At 43.0% G+C, this 24,443-nt stretch overlaps 1 protein-coding gene across 1 annotated transcript; it reads right to left on the bottom strand.

The window, feature by feature from the left end:
- Positions 1 to 3,881: 3,881 nt before the first annotated feature.
- On the bottom strand, positions 3,882 to 20,363 carry EIF4E3 (eukaryotic translation initiation factor 4E family member 3). Its single transcript, XM_051627820.1, has 7 exons — positions 20,245 to 20,363; positions 13,498 to 13,570; positions 11,848 to 11,942; positions 9,886 to 9,946; positions 7,365 to 7,431; positions 5,805 to 5,960; positions 3,882 to 5,299 (listed from the first exon to the last, which is right to left on the bottom strand). Exons 1-7 carry the CDS (start codon positions 20,361 to 20,363, stop codon positions 5,253 to 5,255), a joined length of 618 nt encoding a protein of 205 aa, XP_051483780.1. The 3' UTR covers positions 3,882 to 5,252.
- Between the last annotated feature and the right edge of the window lie 4,080 nt (positions 20,364 to 24,443).

Raw genomic sequence — 24,443 nt, forward strand, 5'->3', positions numbered from 1 at the left:
CAGCACCAGAGGAGGTCTGCTGCCCACCACCAGCAGAACAGGTTCCTCCTTGGAAAAACCCAGGATCTACATCTGGTAAGAACAATTGGGGAAAATAACTGCAGAGGAAGAAGTGCAGCACCCTGCCCTGCCCGTGGAGCTCCCCACCAGGTATTTTCCATGCTGCAGAGGAAGGACTTAGCTGCCAGGGCCACATAATTCCTCTGGTTTGGATTTGACCCTCTCAAGACACAAAGCCAGAAGGGTGGTGCAGCTGCTGCTGCAGGGTGTGGAAGAGACTAACAAGCTAGTTGGGTAATACTGAAAGCAAATAAAACAAAGAAGTCTCAAAAAAATTACCCCACAGAAGGGAAAAAGAAAGAAAAAAAAAAAGCCAGCAGGCTGTGACTGCACCACCCATCATGGAATCATTTCCCATTTCACCTGGCAGGCCACCTTCTCCTTTTACAGGAAAATATCATTTTTAAAGGTTGCTGAGAACCAGCAGTGCTGATATGTTTGGGTCAGGATTTTCCTACTCCAAAACCACCGTTTCACAGACAAAAGACACTCAGGAAAAAAAATCCCTTCTGTTACAGATTGCATTTATGTGATCCACCCCACACCTTGATGGCTGTGGTGGGAGGAGGCAGGGATCCAGGGTACCAGGCTGGATGCTTCCCCAGAATGATGGGGAGTCGTACAGAACAACGAGCAGCCCAGGAAAGCAGAGCATTGCACAGGTTTACGTGCACCATCCATCACTGCTGACTGCATTGTTTTCGTTTTGCACACACTTGTATGGAAATTCAACTACAAGACATTCCTACAAACTGTTCCTTGATGTGCAAATATAGCTTTAAATGACTTCTCTAGGAAAGAATCCTCACTATTTTATACAAATTGTCTTGCATGTTTATTACACAGAATCACAATCCAAAAAGAGGGGGATTCATCCCATGTCTATTCCTAACACTGCTCTCCCTTACGAACTATGAGCTGGAACACATTCCAGGCCCCCTCACGTGACGAATGATACTTGCTTTGCTCTCCACTTCCAGGCGGCTCCCATTTGATTACTTATGAAGCCAGAGTGCACTGACCAGGAGTGCACTGACCAAAACCCTCCTCTTCCAGTTTCTCCATCAGCTAGAGCATATCATGGGCACTGGGCGTGCAACAGGCAGTTTGGAAGGGGAGCAGTAAGACTTGAAACTCTGCTCCTGGCCTCACCACTATGTAAAGACACCCCAGGCCCTTCAGAGCTGCTGTGCTTCCCACCACCACTCTTCCCAACAGCTGGCAGCTCTCCACCACGTTTAAAGCCCTTTTTCCCCACCCCATGTCTCAGAGCAGAGCTCCAGGCTGGACACAGAGCCATGCAGGTGCATGGATGCCCACCCACCTGCCCTCTCCAGGGATGCTGTGCCTGGGAGGTGTGAGTGGGAATGTCTCCTGCTGTACTTAGCTTGGCTGGCTCAGCCAGCCCCTTGCTCTGCCTGCTCTCAGCCTTGGGGAGGGTAGGACAATGAACCAGCCAGCCAAGTCAAACACTGGGAGGTCAAACGTGGCCACACAGCCTCTTGGAGATGAGACATGAGCCCAGGGCAACACCACTTGTGTCCTGGCATAGGAGCATCTCACAGAGTCCTGCATTATCCCAGCTCCAGCATTCGCTGCCTCCCTCCCAGGAATCAGGATTTTGCAGCCTGGGTGGGAGGAAGGTGCTGGGGTGAGTTAGTCCCAGAGCAGAGCACAGCCCATCTTCCCTGGCAGTGCCCTAGGCAGGGCTTCAGAAAGCACCCCAGCTTCTTAACTTGTGAAATTAGGAAATTGACAGCTGTCAAAAGTGTAGCAAAGATTTGAGGTGGATTTTATAGCAAGCCCTAGGATCTCTCACTGTTTGTCCAATCCACTTTCTTCATCACTGTTGTCCTAAAAGAATCATTAAGGAAAAAAAGGGAGAAGTGGTGAGAATACATGAACAGTTTCCAGCTGAAAGCACCTCCCTTCCCTGTGCTGAGAGGGTTTCTATCAAGCTACTGGGAATCAGTAATTTTCCTCTATCACAGTCATGTTTGTGTTTTAAGACAACTCTTAATCTTCATCCCCTCTGGTCAACCCTGCTGTAGAAAGAATTTAAAAAGCTATTTCTTTTGTATTCCCATCAGCTGGAAAGCAGAGCACTGCCTGAGCCCCTTCCAACCTGCAGAGCTTTTGTGTTCCTTGCTCTGAAGTATTAACTTATACTGGAGTGCATCAGCCTGTCCTGAACCTGCCACACTACAATAAAAGCACACAGACCAAGCAAAGCCTGTAGCATGAAACAGCTTGAAATGGAAGAGGTTTGATGTGCTCCTCTGCAGCCATCAAACAGCATTGCTAAGGCACAGCACACACCACGAAGCACCTTATCCTCCACATGCTCCCCTTATGCTCTTCTTCAACACTACTCTCCAAAAGCAACAGGTGAAGGAGAACATCTCAAGCCCCTGCAGCAGAGATGAAGCCCTAAATGAAGCAGCTGCTGCAACAGCAGGGAGAGAATAAGCTGTTCAATGACAGCAGCAAAACCAAATATATTAGTCCATGCCATTGCTGCTGGAGAAACACGGGGAACAACCAGAGCTCAGCCCCTGCCTGCTGCCAGCAGCCATCTTCAGCCCTGGGAAGGCACAAACCAGCACAAGAAGGGTACACTCAGCAGGAAGAAGCTCTCCATTCCTCTTACCATTTCTCAGCTCTCCCTCCTGGTTTCACTTGCCCTGGTGGCTTCAGCTACAGCCCAGCTGGCAACTGCTGTTCCCCCAGGGCTAGTGCTCCCACTGCTCCCCCGTGGTCCTTCCCTCCCCCTGCACAGTCCATGTCTGTGCCCACGTACAAGGTCAGCAGCCATCTCACCACCACCCTCCACTTACCACCACCCAGCATCAAAGGTTCCTCCAGAGAGATGCTGTGACCACCTTTTGGAAGGTGCTACAAACACTTCTAAGGCCAACCAGAACTCTCCCGTGTCACATCTCACCTGGCTTCCCAGGACAGGACAATTCTCATGCAACAGTAACTCCACACATAGCAGACTCATATCAGGACAGGTCTATCAAGGGTATGAAGTTCCTTCAAAAGTCATTTAGAAAACTTAGATTTAAAAAAAAGTGCTCCAACTACATGAAAGGCTCCAGTGTGACCTGCCACACCAGCTGAAGCCCCAGGACACTGGCATGGTGTGGGCAGGTATCAGCCAGGCTGCTCACCACCCAGGAGGGAAGCAGGTTTCTTCAATTCAGCTAATGCAGCAAGCTGGAGCTTATCTGTTGCCTGTCACCATGGAAGTTAAATATTTTAAATTAATGTTGAGGGGAAGTTGTAGGCCCCTCATTGATATCCATTTAAACAATTTAGATGATTTTGAAATAGTTGGGGGTTCATGTCAATCAACATCAATTAAAGAGATCTCCAGGTGAAAACAATAAATATTTAAAAGACTAAAAAATTTAACTGTTTGACATCATTTGGTATAAATACATCTTGGAGATCAGTAGGTATGAAAGGACAGTTCAAAAATTCTACAAAGTCTTTAATGATTTCAAAATTCCAATATGTAATTTGTCACATTCCTGTAAACTTGCAATACCCCTTGTGGCCCTGTGGCATCCAATGTGATGAATTTTAGTCAGAAGATACCCAGCTCCCCAGATTGTAAGTAAGTAATTACAACAATTACAGAATTAAGCCATACAGAAGAAAATCCTTAATTTTACAGACCAGGTATTTAGAACAGTGAAAAACTGACAACAGTTCATAATGTGGACTTTGATGGCCAATGTGCAGCCTCCCTATCCCATGGCCAGAATGAAGTCTGGTAACACTTCATCTCAGGAAGAAGTTACAGAAGCAAGACATTTGGATTTTAGAAAATGTGTTTAATTCATAATGCTCATTAACTGCAGTTTTAATTCATAAATACAGATAAAATTGTAAAAAAGTCACAAATGTGCTACTCTTATTTTTAAATTTCATTTTAATGGCTGTCCCTTAATATGCTATAGATGTGGAAATCATTGCAACTTGAACAGTTGCCAAGGAAAAACCTCTTCAGAATGAAGCAATACTCAGTGGGGCCCATATTCATCTCTCCCTTGCAGCTTCTTCTTGTAAAAGGATCTACAGCAATCTTTGGTAGCATATTAAAACCAACCAACACCTCAAATAATTAATACAGACAAATAATCAAAGATTAACAAGCTTTGCATTCATATTCATGCTGCAACACAAAATCTGTTTCTGTATTTTATTAAAAAAGTCACTTGGGAAGTTATGATGGCTTGAAACCACACACCATAGGCTCTCTTCCTTTGCACTGCAGTGACCAGCAGCTCTGCCCCTGACCTTTGTGGGTGCAGGCACAGCCCTGAAGTCTTCACAGAAGCAGGAGGGATGGATCCAGTTAGTCTAAGGCATTAGAAATTATTCATGACACTTCTTCATGAATGCACAGAAAAATATCGTAAGAAAGCACACATTATAAAAGCATTTAAGAAAATCATCCCCTCTTAAAAAAAGTGGTGTGGAGTTCACAGGGTTTACTGGAAGATGTTTCATCCTAGTCTGAACAAGGGCTCTTCAGAAATCAACACAATTAAAACATGTTAACATCATCCCACAGAGGGTTAGGCCCAATATAAATGTCTTCTCTTCAGCTGCTCATTTAGTGAACACTTTACTAATTACGTGTACAGTCCGTGTGCTGTTGTCAGTGTATGACCAGATTACACTGAATATTACAATAAATGCAGTGCAATTTCTTTCTCTCTTGGGACAAAACCAGTGAGTAAATCTTCACACAATAGGAATGTTTCAAAATGAAAATTGAAAACACATTTCACCAAGCCAGTAATCCTCTACGTGCAGCACGTCGAGGGGGAGCAGCACACCATCCTGCTGCACACTCACATTTAACCAAGTGCAGTAGAGAAGAAATGAGTCTACTATCTTAATGAAATAGGAGCAACTATAATCTGATTGAAAACACAAATACCCAAATTATCTTTTTAAAGAAACAATGAAGAATTAAAAAAACTCCAACCGAACGAGAAGAAATTAATTATGTACTTGGAGGTCAAGGCACCTGTTTTCCCTCATTTTCCCCAGTTTGAAAAGTTAGAAACTCAAAAGAGTCACTGTGTGCAGTGCTTCTGCAGGGCTTCCACCATCCTCCTTGTCCAGACCACCTCAGAACAACTAGAAATGAATGAGCTTGGCACAGATGGCACTTAATGTTTTCCCCGTCGGCCTTCAAAAGCATGATGCTCTCTGTGTGCTAAGGAAGAGAGAAGGGAAAAAAAGAACCAAAGGAACATATAAACTCTTATCAGAGAGTTAAAAAGACTAAAAAAAAAGAGAAGACAGTGAGGTATAAAGCAGCCAAGATAGACATGACACGCCCATGAGTGATCTTTGGGAATACACTATTCTGATAATACATTCATACAGAGCCTAAAATAAGAGATCCCTTAAAATCCCAATTGCAAATGGTTCCTTTAATGAACACTTCAATTAAACTGCAGGTAGTCTTGAGTTAAAGAGATTTGTCCCACTCATTTTACACATCAGGCATATTCAACATGAAACCAAATATATTCTACAATCAAACTAAAAATACCTTACATTTTGAGTGGTAGGTAACTTCTACATGCTCATGCAAGGAGAGATGCTACATTTCCAACAGGTTAATGACGAATCAAATGTGTTACTCCCATGGAAATACCCTCCCAGCATCTTTTTCTCTCTAACAAAAGTGGAAATGAACAGCACAAGACACTTACATTTATAAAAGACAGCTTTAAAAGCTGTGTGTGGCAGAAGTTTATGTATCTTTTCTAGAACTTTTGCTTCCCTTGCTAAAGCAGCATTCCCATTCCAGACTTGCACAACGTCTTCGCGGTCACGGACGCTGACGCTCACCCCTATCACTTCATCATCTGCACAGAGGAGGAAGCCTCGTTAAGGAATGCTTGAAAAGTGAGACACGTCCAATTTGATACTGACGTAGGACCAAACTGTGCCCAAAAGCTGAAGAAACTGAAGACATGAAAGAGCAGTCTCCAGTGAGGAGAATACCAAGGTTCAAAGCAGACAAAACAGTTACCAGAAAAAAGCCAGCACTGTATTTATAGAAGATACTGGAAATATTACCTCAGTGTTTTTTTATCAAGTGCCATAGGATTATTCATTCATCTTTGCTATTGGCACTCTTATCCTTGCTCAGGAGGGAACCACAAGACTCCCTTCAGGAAAGTCAGCAATATAAACTACTCAAGGCAATTTACCTACAGTCATATCTATAAGCAAAAATGGGAAGTGAGGGTGAAACAATTAAAACCCCAGGAACAGCACCTGGGGGAGATGAGGCACCAGCTTTTCCAGACTTTGCTCTCCCTTTTTTTTTTTTTCTGCTGCTGCCTCAACAAAACGTAAAGGAAAAAGAAAACTAAGCCCCAGCCAGGCTGCTGCTGCCAGTGTGGGTAACTCCGTGCTTTGCTGAAGAAGCCCTTTTTGGTGTGAAATTCTCAGGATGCAGCTTTGTGGAGAGCTCAGCCTAAGGCCAGGCCTCTGCCTCCTGCAGCTGAACAGTGAGCTGGCACTGCTCATTCATGGTCCCTTCCCAGAGCCCACTTCCAAATGGAATGAGCAAACCTAGAGAAGATACTTATTCCAAAAGTGACTTCAATAAGTGTTTATCTCTGACCAAAATCACATGAGCTTATGGATGATTCATGCCTGTTTTCCAGTAAACCAAAAAGGTATTTTAAGATTATTTCTGCAAATACAATCACACTAAAGATCACTTTGACCCAAGCAGTACTTCCAAGTGATAATATCACCTCTGGGTAGAGTGCTAACCTGGGATCCAGGAGAGCCAGGTTTGGTATGACCCTGCTTTTCATGTCACCAGGGGCAAATCACACAGCTTCTCCCTGCACAAGTGCTTCTCCTGCCAGCTCCTCACCCTGTCAGGAGAAGCAGAAGGGCTAAGGAGGGCTACTGGGGGCTTCCATTTAATTTACTTGCTTCCAACTGTGGTGGTACAAACAATCTGGTGTGGAAATGTAGTCTGGGGTTCCAGAATCCTGACACTATAGAACTAATACTAATAATTTAAATGCTGGCTAACAGACATCCAATAATTAGAAAGCCTGCTGGCTTCCCAGGGATGCAAGCTGTTGATCTTGAGTCTTGTGCTAAGACAGTCAACAATACTTTGTTCTCTTCTTAATCACAACAGGTATGAATACAATTTCCAGCCCTGCATCCCATTTTAGCAGTGTTTCCATGTTCTGCACTCAGCGTTTGGCATGCCAGCCTCAATCATTTTTACAAGTTACCTGCTGCACAACAGTCTGTAAACTGCTCTCCAATAGTTGCCAACAGTAGCTCTTTCCAAACTGCAGCCTGAAAAAATAACCAAACAAAAAGCAAGAGAGAAGAAGAGTTACATTTGCATTACTATTTTTAATTTAGAAGCTAAGTTTGATAACTCAGTTTTGAGTGCATTCTCTTTCTGAGGACAAAAAAAGACAAAAAAAAGTGTTGATCGTAAGCACATGCTGTGTTATAGCAGTAGTTTCTTCAATACATTTAAAGCAAGAATTTAAGTCCTGCAAACACACACTATTAACACAGAGTTGTTCTAATAAATATTTTAAATATTTAAGTTTGCCTTCCCTGTTTCTGTGTTGACAACTCATCATGAATGCAGTAGCTAACGCAAAGCATGAAAGTAGATTTCTCCTAAGAATTTCCCATGATAAATGACCATAAGGCTCCACTTTTGATCATTTATTTCTACAGAATTACTATCCACTTTAAGGAAAGTACCTGAAAACCCTATCACTAAATTAAATAGATTTATATTTAAAAATCATCTCTGATTTGTCTTGACTATGAAACGAGTCCATCTTTCAACAAATTCAAATGCTTACTAGAGAATTGAAACAGGGGGCAAAGCTTTTTACCACTTTTCTTCAGTTGTTAGACTAATTACACTGTTATTTGCTTTTGCCACTTGTTATCCCCTCAGCCAAAGCCCATACAAAACTTGCAAGGGGTCTGGACCAACACACTCAAGAATACGCTCCAAGGTCGGGGTTTACAGGGACAGAGTATTTTTCTTTATTTTAAAAAGAACACATCAACTTGTTTTTGTCTATACAACCATCATGACTTTTCTCATCTACTACTTCTAAGGAATGCTGCGTGTGAAGTCAGGTTGAGTTTTAGTACTATTAAAAGCCCCAACATACCAAACACATCAGGTTAAAACAAAGAACAAGCAGACACAAAGATAAGAAATCAACAAACCACTTGGCTGGCATTTCTGAGTGCTCCTAAGCTATCTTTTGGAATAGAAAGGATTTCTGTGACTCATTAGCATCTAATCCAGCACACTGCATAAAGCTGTGCAATGGGAAGGGCCACCTGGTGGGATGGCTGGTGTCAGTGTGACACCCACAGACATGGTGCCTGTGGCTGCCAGTGGGACAGCTCATCCATGGATGCTGGGACTCAGCAGGCACAGGGCTCACTACTGAGAGTTGCCCCAACAGTCTCAAGGGTGGGAAGCACTTCATTCAGTAGTAGCCAATTTCAGGATCAGGCTTAGGAGGATCTAAAAAGTGTTAGTTTTCATATGAAAAACTGGCACACAGAAGGGTCACTGTGCACGTGCAACAACATTTGAGTGTCAGTATGCTGTCAATCAGTTTTTCATACCACTTCAAAGACTGGTACTTTTGGAAAAAAAACCTACATTTCCCTTCCTCCACATCCTCAATGAGCCCTGCTATAGCATGTCACCTTTCTGAGTTAGGTCTGCACGAGATGCTCCTTCTTAACCGAGGAGCTCTGGTGTGCACGTGTCAAAGAAAGAAGCCAAAAAATCAGAAGCAGGCAGAAAGGCATCATTTACCCTATTTACAGTGGCATTAAAAGCTGACTGAAGTGCACCTACAATTAAAAATTTCAGAAGTGACCTGTTTAAATTCTCTAGTGAGAGATCAAAAAAATACCTTCACTTCAAAATGGGGCTACCTATCATTCAGCCTCTGGAAAACAAGGCTTCTGAGGTCCCTAAATTCACCACCCAGTAACACAGGCTTCCCAAACCACCTGTCACTTCTGAGAATCTTCACACCTTGTAAGAGGGAAAAGAGGATTTCAGTCTTTTGTGATCCCTTGGGACTGCAGGGGAGGAAAGCTGCAATTCACACACAGGGAAAAAGCCCACAGGCAAAAATCAATTAACTTTTTGACTGAAATTTCAAGTAACATCTTTCAGCATTTAATGCCTCCTGCAAGGCTGCCACATTTTTCTGACACTTCACTTCTCATTGAGAGGCCTGATCCAGAACACACTGAAACACACAAACACCATGTGTGATGAGGTCAAATCCCTTTGCCATTATAGTTTACCAGAACAGGTGCTCACATGCATTTGATTAGGGGTGCAAAGAGAAACCCAATTGTTTCAGCTGGCCTAGAACCAGCCTGAACCAATTTTATCTTTCACATTTTTTATATTCTTTGCATGCCTGTAAGCAAACAGTCTTAAGAACAAAGGTAATTATAAAATACTGTGCTTCCAAATGGAAATGGAATACAACATTGCAGCTTTTAGTTGCTTGATAATACATCAACAAATGTGATCACAAGCAAGAGAGATGGAATTTCCCAAAAAGAAACGTTTGCTCATAGTCTTAAAATAAAAGGCTATAGATGTTAAAATAGTGTTTGGCTGTTGTGTTGAGTGATGTCAGAACTAAAAAGCTTGACAACAGCTTTATTAGATGGAGTTGAAAGAAATCCCCTTACTGAACAATGTCTAAATAAGAAATCAATAGAACATACCGTGCTTTCCTTGGGGATCTTCATTTTCCATATACCCCCTTTGGCATTGCTTTCTTCTTCCCTGGTTATGGAACACATCAGGAAAACAAACATTCAAATTCACTTTGAGAGAAACCTGTGTTGGGAGTCTAATATTCCCACAAAAATCCCATTAGAAAGGCAGTCACTAACTGCAGGTAGCATGACTCAAGCTACGACTTCTGACATCAGAAGCAATTCTCTCATTGTTCATACAAAGTACATCATTCAACAGCTAATCCCTTTCCCAAGTTTTGTGTATTGGAAAATACTTACACTTCCCTGACTACAGACCATCATTGAAGTGCCTCCACACTATATAGGAACAAGCCATAAAGCAATTTTATGATTTTACTATGGTAACCTTTTATTTTGGAAAAACTCTGGCATATTTTCACAGAAGCAACGTATTACTCTCAAGTTTATCCAGTTCAACAGAAGAACATGAGAACACTTCCTTTCAGTTATGTGACAGCTAGGAATTAATTGCCTTTATTAAAAGAAAGGCTGAAGGTGCCCATGGTCAGGGCAAACCCAACCATTAAACTGCCTGCCAATGACAAAGGCACAATGTACAAACCCATGAGCTTCTAGTTTATTCTGTCACAATTAATTTTACAATATTTTAAACTAGAGTTCTAGTTTCCTGTTAAAAACCTGTAATAGTAAAAGTTAGCAAAGGAATGATCTAAAATTCCTCTCGGAATAGCTAAGCTCAGTATGAGACCTATAGAGATTCCCCAATGGTCTCCCACCAATCCAGAAAAACACTGGAGAAAGGAGGGGGAAAACTTTAGAAGGACATCTTAAAATATTTGCAGTCCTCAATTCTTACTTCAAGATTTGTTTTTCCTCTTAAAAAACAATGCTGTAATTCATCAGTGTAATTATAATCTGAGAAAACCTTCTTGGTAGCAGTAGTTAGCAGGTTACTGATGAGATCAATCTCTTGCAACCCCCTTCCTAAAATACAAAATTACTTTGATAGTCTTAAAATAGATGGACCATTTTTAGAAAAGGCCTTTGCATTTCACACCTCTAACAGTCACTTAGCAAATCAAAACTAAAAACAGGAAAAACAACAACAAAAAACAAAACCCCAAAATGTTCTCACTCATCCTTACAAAGATATCAAGACCTGCACATAACGGCTCAGTTGATTTATACAGACACCAACATTTTTTCAAACCCAGTTTAGCTATCCTGACCAGTCACAGCATTTCACTGGAGAAAATTCTTTACTTGTTCAGTAGATTCAGAACAGAAACCCCCTGAGGTAATTCACAACCCAGTTAGACTTACTATGATCAAGTTAAGGAACTCTAATCCAATCATAATCCATGTAAACTATGCCAGAAAGATCCAAACTCTCCAGAAGTGCTTAGGGTCTCTAATTAAAATGGGATGGAACTGCAAAATTTCGGAATGGAAAGCCTTAATGATTTTTACTTTATTTCATTACTGTCCTACAATCAAGTGGGAGTTTGCTGCTTTATCCAAGGTATATGTGCATTTACATGCATGAAGCATACTTTTACCCAGGTGAAGAACAGCTAAGGACCATCATTTGTTCACATCATTATTACACTGGCTTCAGTGGAAAGAAAAACCAGCAAGTAAAAATAACTGAAGTACAAGTAAGATATTCTGAGTACTCTTGAAGTGAAATTCAGAGTAATATTTTAATCTCTTCACTTATTTCATAATTTAATTTCTCTTACATTTACATTCAGAGGTGGACAATTAAATTACAGTTGGCATTTGTCATACTCTTTAGGATGAGTCACTTTTAAGCTCAAGATCCTTGGGGTATTTTTTTCATAGGTCTCTTGAGTTCAGGCATTTACAGGCAACAGAAATGACACTTGGGTCCCATGTCTGCCTCTTTTCACCACTTCGGGTTGTTTCACTGCCCATCCCCAGAGCTAACAATAACACACGTACCAAAGTGGCCGCCTTTCTCCCCGCATTAAATGGTAGCTGCATCTCAGGGGCAAACTTATCACAGGAGGAATATTGTTGTAAACACTCCAGAAATCCTTAAAAAGAAAAAAAATACTAGTTGCATTAACACAAGAGTAGGTTTAATGCAGATTTATTTCCGTGTTAATTTTCTTTAAAATTATTACATATCCTGCTCCTAGAGAACTGGCAACTTCTGCAGTGTCACAAAGTGCTCTGAAAAGAACCTGTTGCAATTTCACTGCTACTGTTTTTTTTAGGTGCCATTTCTGCTTAAGGTTGAAGTAGAAAAAAGGGGAACAGTTGAACTGTGGGTTACTTTAGAATCCAAGTCCTTAGGAATAGAGAGAAAAAAAATATCAAAATTACAGTTACACTAAGTATGCAAGAAAAACAAGTACATAAAACTTTCTTAGCATATTAAAAAATATATATATTTATATCAATTATCCACCTTGTTTCACTTAAGAGTAGTCTGAACTTCATTATGATTATCTTGAGCTACAAAAACAACACAATCATTCTGTTGAACTAAATGCCTATCTAGCAATCCATCTGCTTTGTCTTGATCATAGTGAAGTTTCAACCATATGAAAGAACCAGGAACCACCAGATTACTTCCCAGCATTTCTGCTAGCAAAAGCAGAAGCTGTCGCACATGGTTGGGGTGGATAAATGACACCCAAAAGCAGTGGTGAGCAACAAGGAGGCATGACTGAAAAGATCCAAATCCCCTTTCTTCTTTATCCAACCGCTGGGAATAGCAAAGGATTTTTAAAGACTTGCACCAATGTGCAGCAATGCAATACGGAGCATTAGTACAACTCATTAAGTATTATCTAATTCTCAACCATTAACACAACTTCAGAAAAAAATTGCAATATTACGTGATAAAATTTTGTGGGAGAAAAAAATTTTGGAAGAAACACCTCCTGCAACGTGACAACTTGCAGAGACATCAGAAACTTCAGTAGATGACTACAGCTGGGCTCCTTCAAAGAGAAGTCTTTGGCATTACCTTATAATTTCAGAGTTTAGTGAACTAGAGCTAACTTAGCATTCAGGTGAGACACAGCAATTCACTACATTGCACACTAACTGTGGTATTAGAACAGAAGTGCCATTTTACTTGCAAGCCCACGCTCAGCACTGGCAGATGACACAAAAGGTGCAAAATTTCTCATTGCTGCAAGTATTGCAGGATTTAAAAGTACTTTAATTCAGTGTGCTAGAAGGACAGAAAGAAGAAAAACCCCATGAGCTGTAATCTTTAGTCTTTGAGTACTTATTTTTTGTTTAAAATTTAAAATGGAGAAAAGGCAGAAAAACTATTTAATGAAGTACAAAAAGTGTAACAATCCAATGGAGGCACAAGTGGAAACTGAGGAATGTTTGAGAAGAGGGGCTTGCCTGATCAATCCAGTATGCTTCCTCCATTCCTGGTCTGGAAAGCCAAATGAAAGTCAAACAATGACTAGGTGAAACCACACGTGAACAATAGCACTCAGGTTTCATACCACAGGTAAGCAAAGCCACATATGTGACTCACCCATATGAGGAGAAATTAAACTTAGGGTGTGAAGTTACATCAATAACAGGCGGCAACTCCTCTAGCAAAGCCGTACACCCTACCTGCACTGTTTGCACTGTGTAAATCTTCTTCAAATTTGATGCACATTCAGCCGCCGTCGTCCCAGGAAGCGACCTTGAAAGCGAAGTAGAGACTAATAAAAATATTTATTTTATCAAGGGGGAAGAAGGGAGATGGCTGGGGAAAAGGGAGGCTGAAACATCCACACGTAGGAGTTGCACAGTAAACTTCAAGTCCAGGCAGCATGAACGTTTGAAAGAGAGGAATCCAAGTGCTTTTGCACCTTCGAATAAATTAAGACTCAACAGGCATTTTGCAAAATACTTCAACAGGTGAATTAGGAGGTGTAAAGCAAGCACAACAGCATCCTTGCCAGCAGCCACCCCGCACCGCGCTGCTGCCGGGCACCCCAGCAGGCTGGGCAGCGGGGACCGCACGCTCCTGCCCCGGCCTTGTTTTTAACCGCGTTTCATACGACCCAGAACCCGCCCCGCACGCTTCAAGAGACTCTCAGCGTGCCACATTTCTAAAAAGAAAGCTCATCCCCAGGATGCGTGTCGGGAATTCGGTTCCTCCCCCCGGCTCGGAGGCCAGCAGGTGGCAGCGGCGGGCGGGCGCGCAGCCCCAGCCCGGCCACCCGCTCCTCCGCGTCCCCGGGCCGCAGGACACCGGCTTGGGCTGGGAGAGGGTTAATTCTCCTCACAGGGCTGTGTTTTGGATCTGTGCCGCGAACAGCGCTGATAAGGCAGGCATGGCTTGGTCACTGCTGAGCTGACACATCGCCAAGGCCTTTGCTGCTCCTCACCCCAACAGAGACAACCCAGGGACAACAAGGAGCTGGGAGGGGACACGGAGGGACCCCAACTGACCAGAGGGGTATTCCAGACCACATGGAGTTGTCTGAGGATGAAGAAGAAGGGGGGAACGTTCAGAATGATGGCGTTTGTCTTCCCAAGTCACTGTTACCCATTCTGGAGCCCTGCTCTCGTGGCGAAGGCCAACGCACCTGCCTGCTGATGGGAAATGGTGCATTAATTCCTTGCGTTTGCTGTACTGGTTAAAGTGTCTTTTATCTCAACCCACGAGTTCTCACTTTTACCCCTCCAATCCTCTCCCCCATCCCAGCAAGGAGGGAGCAAGGGGCTGCCTGGGGCCAAGTTGCCAGCTGGGATTAAACCACAACAGACACCTACGGCAAAGGTGAAACTGATGAGAAAAGAGTTAACATTTCAAGAATCATCCTAACTATAAGTTATAAAAACAAAACACCAAGAATTCACTGTGGTGCAGGTTCTACTCCTGTAGCTCATGAACTATGAAAACTCCCATGGGAAAACTGATAACGTGAATACATTTTTATTTTTGCTTTTACACACTCTACGCTCAGCACTGAAGTACTGAACAGAGACAGAAACAGTCGGTCAGGGGGGTTTTGAAGGCGCAAAAAGCAGCAAGTTAAAACAGAAAACTTCACAGGTGATTTAACTGTTTGTCAGGGGGGAGTAGTGGATTTGCAAAAACCTCTTGTTTTTAGCTTGTTGCTGATAGAAATAGCACCTCTCTGCTAAGCTTTGTTTCCTTTATTATAGAACAGAAACAAGCACAACTCGAGCAAACTTTGCCTGCTGGTCTCTCACACCACTGCCTGAGAAATTACTTCTCTTAGGCACTGCTTCTGCCAGTTTGCTAACTTGGCAAATGCATATGGGATGAACTTTGTTGTACAGCGTAACAGTCTCATCACTCCTCGTAATCACACTGACACTGCCATGCAGATGCTGTGATAGTAAGATCTATTTAAATAAAAGATTAACATCTCTGCTGTAATGAAAACCTTTAGAGGTTATCTAAATAATTGCGGTAGCTATTTAAAAGAGCAGCTAAGACACAGTATTTCACTCCTAGGCCATAAAATGGTTGATTTTGATAGTTGCAGATAACATTTTCCAGAGAAATTACGTGACCAGTTGGCACAAAACACCAACTGACCAGCAAATTCTCTGTTTTAAAAGTAAAGGCAAGTGACTGTTTATTTCTTCTAACCCGCCTGGCAAGTGCTCCATGCCCCCAAGATTACACACCATCATTTCAGCCTCTTATCCAGCTCTGGAAAATGTCACTGATTTAGAGGTATGACCACGAAGCCACAAACTTATTAAAAAACACCCAAAGCACACAAGTGAGAAAATCACAGAATCACAGAATTATTGAGGCTGGAAAAGACCTCCGAGATCATCAAGACCAACCTATGACCTAACACCACCACATCAGCTAGACCATGACACCAAGTGGCTCATCCAGTCTTTCCTTAAACACCTCCAGGGATGGTAACTCCACAATAAGCATCAATTTAAAAGTTCAGGATCATTTGCTGCAGAAATTGCCTTGTTTCCCTACTCCATCATTATTCCAGCACAACTACAGAACAAGGGATACAAAGATAGATTCCATTGTTTTATCCATGAATAAACCTCCAGGTGGTTGTGCTTATGTTAATGTCTGATGCTGAACTGTAGATCTTTTGTTTCCCTGCAAGGAATTAAGGATAGAAGGTTTTTCATATGTGCTCACACTGGCCTTTGTTTCCCAGTGGGAATCTAATCACAGCTTTAGCGGAAACTCTAAAAGCTGCTGAGCCTTTTTGAAAATAACCCCTGTAAGTACTTAGCCACAACTGCTTTTGGTAGAAATAAGCAAAATATTTACTTACAAAGAGTAAACTCAAAAACATGCTGAGGCAACTAAATAAATCTGGTAATCCATTCTGAATACAAAGACTGATTTCAAGCCATCAAAGCCTGTCAAAATGCATTTACCGGGTTGAATGTTCTTATGATATTAACCATCATTTTTCATTGTAAGCCACCTACTCATGAGCTTTAATAGATTAAACAGATGAGCCTAGTAAATAAGATTTTGCTATAGCGAAGAATGGAAATTATGAGGCTTGGTTTCAAATACCTGATGTGTTTGGTTATGAAGATTCACAATCACGATGAAAATGCTGCATTATCAGAATTTATCTGCCAAATTTTATTTATATAGAACTCCTCAGTATAACACGCATAGAAAAAAAATCAGCACATGAAGATAACGTTTATGCAAGAATATTTTTACTTTCCTGGAACAGACTAATAACATTGCATTATATTTAACAATCTTTCTTAGCATATTCTTCCCCTCACAAAGACACAGAGGAGTTAAACTATTGTGGCAATAGAAGGAAAATTACCTAAAAAGGCACAGTTAGAAGTCAGGCAAGAAGACAAGGCAGGAAGGCCACAATCCTGCAATGCCATCCACGCTGCTGCATACTCTGACTCCTGTGGAAGCAGAGCATCTTTGACAAGGTTCATCTAGAAATGAGACTTCTGGGCTTGTGTGATCTGTGCTCAATTCCTGATAGCACTGATTTGTGTAGGAGGGAGCTGGTATTTTCCTCGCTGTTGACTAAAAGCGGTCTGTCAGCAACGCTGGCAGCTCAGATGCAGTTAGATCTTCAAAAGATGTCTTTTGGCAAGGACGTGCAACATCTTCATTTTATTGTGTGCACATACGTTGGATCAAGAGCTGTTACCCCTGACAAAACCTCAGGCTTCTTGTGTGTGAGGCTGAAAAATCAGACAGCTACTAATACCAGTATGTTCCCTCAGTTATTTTGGTAGGGAAAGGCTTACTTGGTGTGGCATTAAAGATGGCATACAATACCCAGGCTAATCAACAGTCATGATTTGCAAGGTTTACAAAACAGGATACTTGCATCACAGCCAAACATAAACCAAAAAGCATAATCAGCTTCAAACTTTGTATTTACATAAAAGATCACAGCCCTGAGTCCCATAATTGGATGGTTTCAAGGGCCCAACATGGTTTGTTATCCAGGACATCCCAGCCTTTCATGGTCATCTCACTAGACTCCTCCTTTTGTGCAGTCCTTGCGTTGAATGCACTACACAGCATGAACACAGTGACCAGATTTGTAATCAGTGTTTTTGATTTGTTATACTCAGTGATGCATATTGATGCCGTTCTAAAAAAAACTGAAAAGACTACACAACGTGGCAAAAACTCAAAAAGCACCCTTTAATTTCAAAGCCAGAGGCCATTATAGGTGGGACTCGGCACCAATCCAGAGCCTCACCGACGTAAACACGAGTGTGAAGAGCCACCAGCACGAAGCAGCTTAACAAGGTGGCACCAAAGGTATTGGCAAAGTCACTGCATGCAAAAGCACTACAAATGAGACATGTAGGTGTGAACCAGGAAACTGCAGGATGGACAGATGAAACCACAGATCTAAAGCCCTGGTTTCAAAACTTTTATCACATGACCTTAAAACTTTTTAACAGTTAAAAAGGAAATAATGTTTCTCTTAAAAGAAAAAAACAACCCAATAGCTTATCTGTCTTCTTCTATGAACCTGCTGACCTGCAAGCATTTGAAGATCATAGATGGGATCCTGCTTGTCAAACTGGTGACTAATATTCTCCCAAACACTTTCATCATGCTCAATTTCTTTCCTAAAGCATACCCAGGGTAAGATACAAGAGAGTGATACCAGCTGGTTACTATTTCAGACACACATACCAAGAACAGCTTAGCACTTACAGGAAACGCAGATGCCCTGTGACATGTGGGAGATAATGGCAATGAACCAGAACCTGGTCACGGGATCCCAGGCTCCAGATGTTAAGCCTGTGCCAAGGCATTCACAGAAAGAAGTGCTGATGGAGATAAAACAAAGGCATTTACTTCTAAGGCAGAAGATGCATCGAGTGACACCAAGATAAAAGCAACGCCGTGAATCCCAAGGGGACCCCTTGGTAGCACATCACTTGGTTGCTATAGAAGGTACCACTTAGCTGAGGGATATTATTTTAACATTGTGACTTGATGAAAAGATACATTTCAGAGATGTTAGAATGTACATCATGGATCACTCTCATGGTAATTTAATAGAAAAAGATCACTCCATATCCATCTCAACATCTGTTCATCCTTAAGCATAATTTCTTCCTGATTTTCAGTCCAAGTACAAGGCAGTAGCAGTCAAAAATCAATACCAGCTCATGAGGAAACATCACTGCTCCACACTACGTGACACTGAAGTAAGCTGGAGTGCCCCCAGTTATCTTCTATGGAATGTTCACCCTACACAAACCTAAGCCATGAGCCCTCCATCAAATCTGCCCAGTGTACCAATAAATGTCACAGCCGCTTCTGTGGGACTCCAGAGAGACATCAACCTCCTCACACTGCAGCAAATTAAGTTCATGGTTGCATCTCTTGTGTGCTTTTTAATGCCTTAAATGGTTTTTAAGTGTATGAAGCATGCCTTGTTGACTGCAATTCTTGTTCCCTGCCATTATTCTATCACTGTTGCTGGTTAAAAAAATAATTAAAAAAAAAAGTATTTTGAGTATATATGGTCCCACTTTTCTGTTCTCTTAGACATGCACTCTTGGTTTTATAAGTTAAGGAGTAAGAATACTACCCAGTTAAATATACTTATATTTGATCAGAAAGAAGAAGAAGAAAAAAACCACAAACAATAGAATAACTGAATTTTAAGAGTCTAAATTACAGTGGAACCAAGAAAAAAAATAATGCTGTAAATCAGGAATTTGAAATGAATTTTAACTTCCAATGTTTATTATAAAAGACATGCTTATCTGCACATGGCTTGTGTCAACAAACAGATCTGGACAGGATCTTGCTTCAAGAAGAGTCCACATGGTGCCTTTTAAAAACAGACAGAAAACTCAACTCGGATCCCAAACCCAACCAGGAGTTCAAAAGGATTAACCAGAAATATTTTGTGGGGTTGTTTGACAGATTTGATTTGCAGGACCTGAGAATACCTGTGTGCTTCCAACAGTTCATTGCTATTTCTCTGTCGCGAGCTGAAGAGTTACAGGGGGAATTAAAAAAAAAAGGAGAATGTTACCAGCGGTCTGAGGCAAGAAGCCGAGTGGCAGAAAAGCTTCTGAAGGAGAGAAATTGCCTTCTGGAGAGGAGGAAGGAGAGAAATACAGCAGAAAATACAGAAGGAGGGGATGCAGAAGTTTAAGAATAGGATAGAAGATTCACATTATAAAAAAAAAAACAGTATCAAATTCGGGTTTAACCTTTCTGTTTCAGCTTTGGTCAGTTTTCCCCTCAGCTTCACTGCGGGCACCAGGGCTGAGCTCCCTTTGCAGCAGCCCTCCGGGGCCCTGAGACACTAGAACTTCAGGCACACGAAAGTGCAATATGCACATCGCAGTTAATTAATAAATTGTAGCTAATCCTTCAAAACAGATCACTTTGGATTTTAAGAACTGATCGTCCACAGAAGTCAAACCCGACCCTTGCAGAGATGCACAAACACCGCAGCAGCCAAGCACAACCTTCAGCTCCTGTTCCTGGGGCTGGCAAGAGCCAGGGCTAAATTTAGAGTTTAAAACACTGGCGGTGCTGCCTGAATCAATGTGCCCGAGTTGAACTCTCAAACCGAAAGCGTTTCCCGGCCCGACCTCGCGAGCCCAGCCCCAGCAGAGGCCGCAGCTCCCCCCGACGGGCAGCGCTGCCGGGCCCGTCGCACACCGCGTCTCCCGCCGCCTCCGCCAGATCCGTTTCCCAATTTCCCGTTCCCCGAGCGAAACTCCGCAGGAGCAGAGGCGCCTTCCACAGACGGACTGGGGGGAGGGACTTTTCCCCTCCTTTTGAGCCGAGTCCCCCGCCACCCCGCCCCTCTTCCCGGCTCGCAGCGTCCCTTGTCCCCCTCCTCGCCCCCCTGCCCCACTCACTTGTCCAGCCAGAAGGTCCAGGGCGAGTGCAGCCGCAGCCCCCCGGGCTCAGCCCCCTGCCCGCCCCGCCACCGGCCCCCGCCGCCCGCCGCCTCCCGCCCGGGGGGGCTGAGCGCCATGGCCACGGGCGGGCGGGGGGCAGGGGCGGGCCGGGGAGGGGACAAGGGACACTGCGGGGGGGGGGACCGGACGGGGAGCCGGGCAAGGGGAGGGACAGCGGAGAGGGATGGGGTGAGCGGGGCTCGGGACGCATCCGCAGGCAGGGGAAGGGGCAGGGAGGCAGGGAGAAGGGGTGATGGATTTAGAGTAAGAGAGGGTGGGTTGAGAGGAGCTACCGGGAAGACATTTTTTCCGCTGAGGCTGGTAGAACACTGGCACAGGTTGCCCAGAGTGGTGGTGGATGCCTCATCCCTGGAAACATTCCAGGTCAGGTTGAACGGGGCTCTGAGCAACCTGATCTAGTTGAAGATGTCCTTGCTCACTGCAGGGGGAGTTGGGCTAGAGGACCTTTAAAGGTCCCTTCCAATCCAAACCATTGCATGATTCTAGGGACAAGGGACCACCAGGCTGAGAGAACAGTGGGAAGGACACATGGATTGGTGAGGGCAGGAGGGAGCCATACCGATGGTGATAGTGATGGGCATGGCGAAGGGCCCATCTGAGGGCACAGCTGGCTTCAGAAAGGGGCCCTGATCCAGCCCCATCACATGTGCTCACTCCTCTCCACATCTTTGCCCCTCCTGGGGGGCACAGCAGAGGAGAAGCATTGATCTGCTTCACTGGACCCTCACCAGGACCCTCGACCATCAGGGGTTTGGGTGAGCAGGGTACCTGATGCCACCACCCTGCACTGAGGACACTGCCAGCAGCCCCGGCTCTGCACATCCACAGCTGGCACCGCAGAGCTCTGGGGCTGCCTTGCTGAAGACAACAACCTTCAGGCTCAGTTTGGCTTGACAGTTGTGACCAGAAAACAACTCTAGTTTTAGGACACAAAACCCTGACACATTCACAAAATGAAGGTTGAGTACCATGCACACTGACCGTAGATGAAGACAATAACACAACAACAAACCATTTTGCAGGGCAGGAGGAATAATTTATCCATCTTCTCTACAACCTAATTAATTTACATACTTGATTTTACAGGGAGATGTTCCTCATAATCCAGCATGGACATGTGCTAAAAACCTCACATTATTTTTATATTAGTATTTTTTAAATGAAGATTTTCCCCAGTGAGACTAGGCACAGTAGTAAAGTTAAACACCCACATAAGTGATAGCAGGATCAAAGACCATGAACCACACAGGTTTCCTTGCAAGCACATTTAGCAGGATGAATAACTTTATATATAAACTCCATCCTAAAAGAAAAATCAATAAAGACACACTCCTTTAAAGAAATAAAAAACTAACAGTAAGAAAGGGCAGAGATCACCTGTAAAAAGCAGCCTGTATGGTGACAATGAAGAAACAAAAATGATTATGTTGTGCAGATGGAAAATGCTAACTGCTAAGCCAAATTAAATAAGATCTGGATAACCAATTTCACCATCTCTTGCAATTTAATTTACTCCTCTTTAAATAGAAAGCAAGATAATGACCATTTGGGAGAGCCTGGAATCTAAATATTCATTGCTATGCCTGCTCCAAGCTTTCTCTCTCTGTTTTTAATGGTGAGCTCACCAAAAATGTTAATAATGAAAAATAATTTTGAAAACCCCACAATAAGTGGTTATATCTAGGCACAGATTTTCACAGAAGAGCTGGAGAGGAGAGGAGGAGAGTGCCAATTTCTTATGACCCTGAAAGGGCCACATCTTGCCTCCGTGCCCTTGACAGCCTGCACACCTAATACATTTTTTGTGTCCTCTGCTGAGGCTGCCAACAAAGTATTAATTTTTGGATATGCAGCAGCAGCATCACTCTGGAAATAAGGCCAAACCCACTAGAGTAATTACAAAAACTAACTGAATCCAGCACCTGCCCCTGATGGGAACCACATGCTTCAGTGAAAACCTCCAGATTCCATTAATAGAGAGCTGCTCAGCATTTAAAATACTATAGCTCAGGCTGAAAAAAAAAAAGTTATTCTGTTATAAACAGTCTGAGCTGTGAGGAACAATATAAAAGTACAACCCCCACACCTCTGAGACACAGAGCAAGAGCCAGGCAGCAGAGCCTCTATCATTATTCTAAATGAGACGTGTAAAGCCTCAGTTTATTTCTTGGTTACATCAGTAAATACCAGGCTTCAGTGGCACAAAGCATGTTGTGGGAATCTCAACTAGCAGCAAATTAATCTGGTTGTGGAGGAAGGGCAATCACAGGATGCATTGAATTAGAACATCCTTTGCCTACAGAAATTTCTGAGAAGTCGTGACATGGAGGCAAAAATGAGTCTCCCGAGATGAATCCCACAAGGAAAAATGATGGTGAGAAAAGCCTCCTGACTCTGCTTAGCCATCTCACACTGCCAGCACACCTTGAATAAAATCAGTTCAAAGATGAAAAATCTCAGGAAAATCCTATCATTTTCAGAAAGCTATTTATGGAGCTTTAATTAAAAATTTATTTTATTGGTATTTGCTACATAGCCGGAAGGTCCCCTTTTAAAGAAAACCTGGTGATGCCATCCTCTGTGCTTTTGTACCTTCTCAAGCAGATTTACCATAAACAAACTCTGTTAGAGTGCAGTTCTCTGTTGCAAGATGCCACAAAGGTGAAATGAGTTGATTTAAAGCTCACCATTGCAGAGAACATGCCTGGCTCCATCCCTCACTCCTTCTTCTGGCCCCATCCTCCTTTTGCTTGCAGAGTTCTCTGGATAAACAAGCAATTTTCTGCCAAGTCAGTGAACTGAGTCAGGCCATGAAAATCTCTTATAAAGCAGGAGTCAGCTGGCAGATTTAGCTCAGCTGATCTCAGATGAGTAACAGCTGAAATTTTCCCAGGTGACTATTGGAGGGGGGAAAGGTAGAGTGGGAAATAGTGTCTGGCCTCATTCTGTGTGCCTCTGGCACTGCTTTCCTGCACTCAGCTTCAGGCACCTGAACCTCTTTGCCACAGCAAAGGCCTGAGTGGCTCCATGCTGGACACGAGTAAAAGTGAAGCAGGTCCATTCTAGCCAGAGGAGACAATGAGTAACTCACAACTCTTCCCATGGTTTAACTGAGATTTAAATCCCTACTTTTATAATCCTATCTGATCCCCGAATTTTGACAGCAATAGGTACATTACATGTGCTTGAAACATCATTTGCCTGTTCCAGGAGCTCTTACCATAGCTCCCACAGGGAATCCCCGTGATCCCACCCTTCCTCCCGCCAACAGTTGTGCACCATCACTGGGGCAGCTGCAAGGCCTTCCTGCACGAGAAGTATCAGGAAAGTATTAGGCTTATTTTAGCTGCATTATAATGCAGTTTAGCACCTGGGAGAGGAAGGGAACAAGCACCATATGAGCTGTCATGTTGATTTCCACACTGGAAGCATTCCACAGCTATTTCCAAGGCGATAGGTACAACACCTTAGGAAATACTTAATAGATAACCAGAGTTTGTTTGTTCAGTGCTCCTGATTGAAAATGAACTGCAGGAAATGTTGGACTAGGCCTCTCTCTGGACAAAGCTCCTCTTTTTTACTCTGAGGCAGAGTTAGTTGGAGCATAAACCTTCCCAGACTTGAGAGATGGCTCGAGCACAAGCCTTGGCTGCTGTGCCCAGCTGCTGCCCCGCTGCCTGCCAGGCTGAACCAACAGCCATGAAATGTAATTTCCCTACCAAACACTGGTGTCACGATCACTTGCTCTTGAAACACTGCCTGGGACTTCAGAAGCATATTAAGTAACACAAGAGCTGCTTCTGAGAGATTCCCAGGAAGATAAACTGATCAACCAAGAGCCAAAGCAGAGGTGAAGATGAAGGGATTTTATTTGATATTTGCTTCCAGAGGCTTGAATAAATGTTTTTTTAAAACCTAAAATGTGATATTAAAGTGTTGAGTCCCAATGCTTTTGGCAAAAGCACCCTCATCTAGGAATGATTTCGTATCAGCCAAGCTGTTAAGCAGAGGTTGTCATGGAAACAAGTTATATTCAAATTATATGGCCAGAGATATACTGTATTTAGTGAGTTCTTCATTTGCTGCATATTGGGAACATGTCAGAACTAAATGATATTGCATAACTTTGTTTTGTT

This window comes from Apus apus, chromosome 9 (assembly GCF_020740795.1).
Source record: "Apus apus isolate bApuApu2 chromosome 9, bApuApu2.pri.cur, whole genome shotgun sequence".
NCBI classification, from domain to species: domain Eukaryota; kingdom Metazoa; phylum Chordata; class Aves; order Apodiformes; family Apodidae; genus Apus; species Apus apus.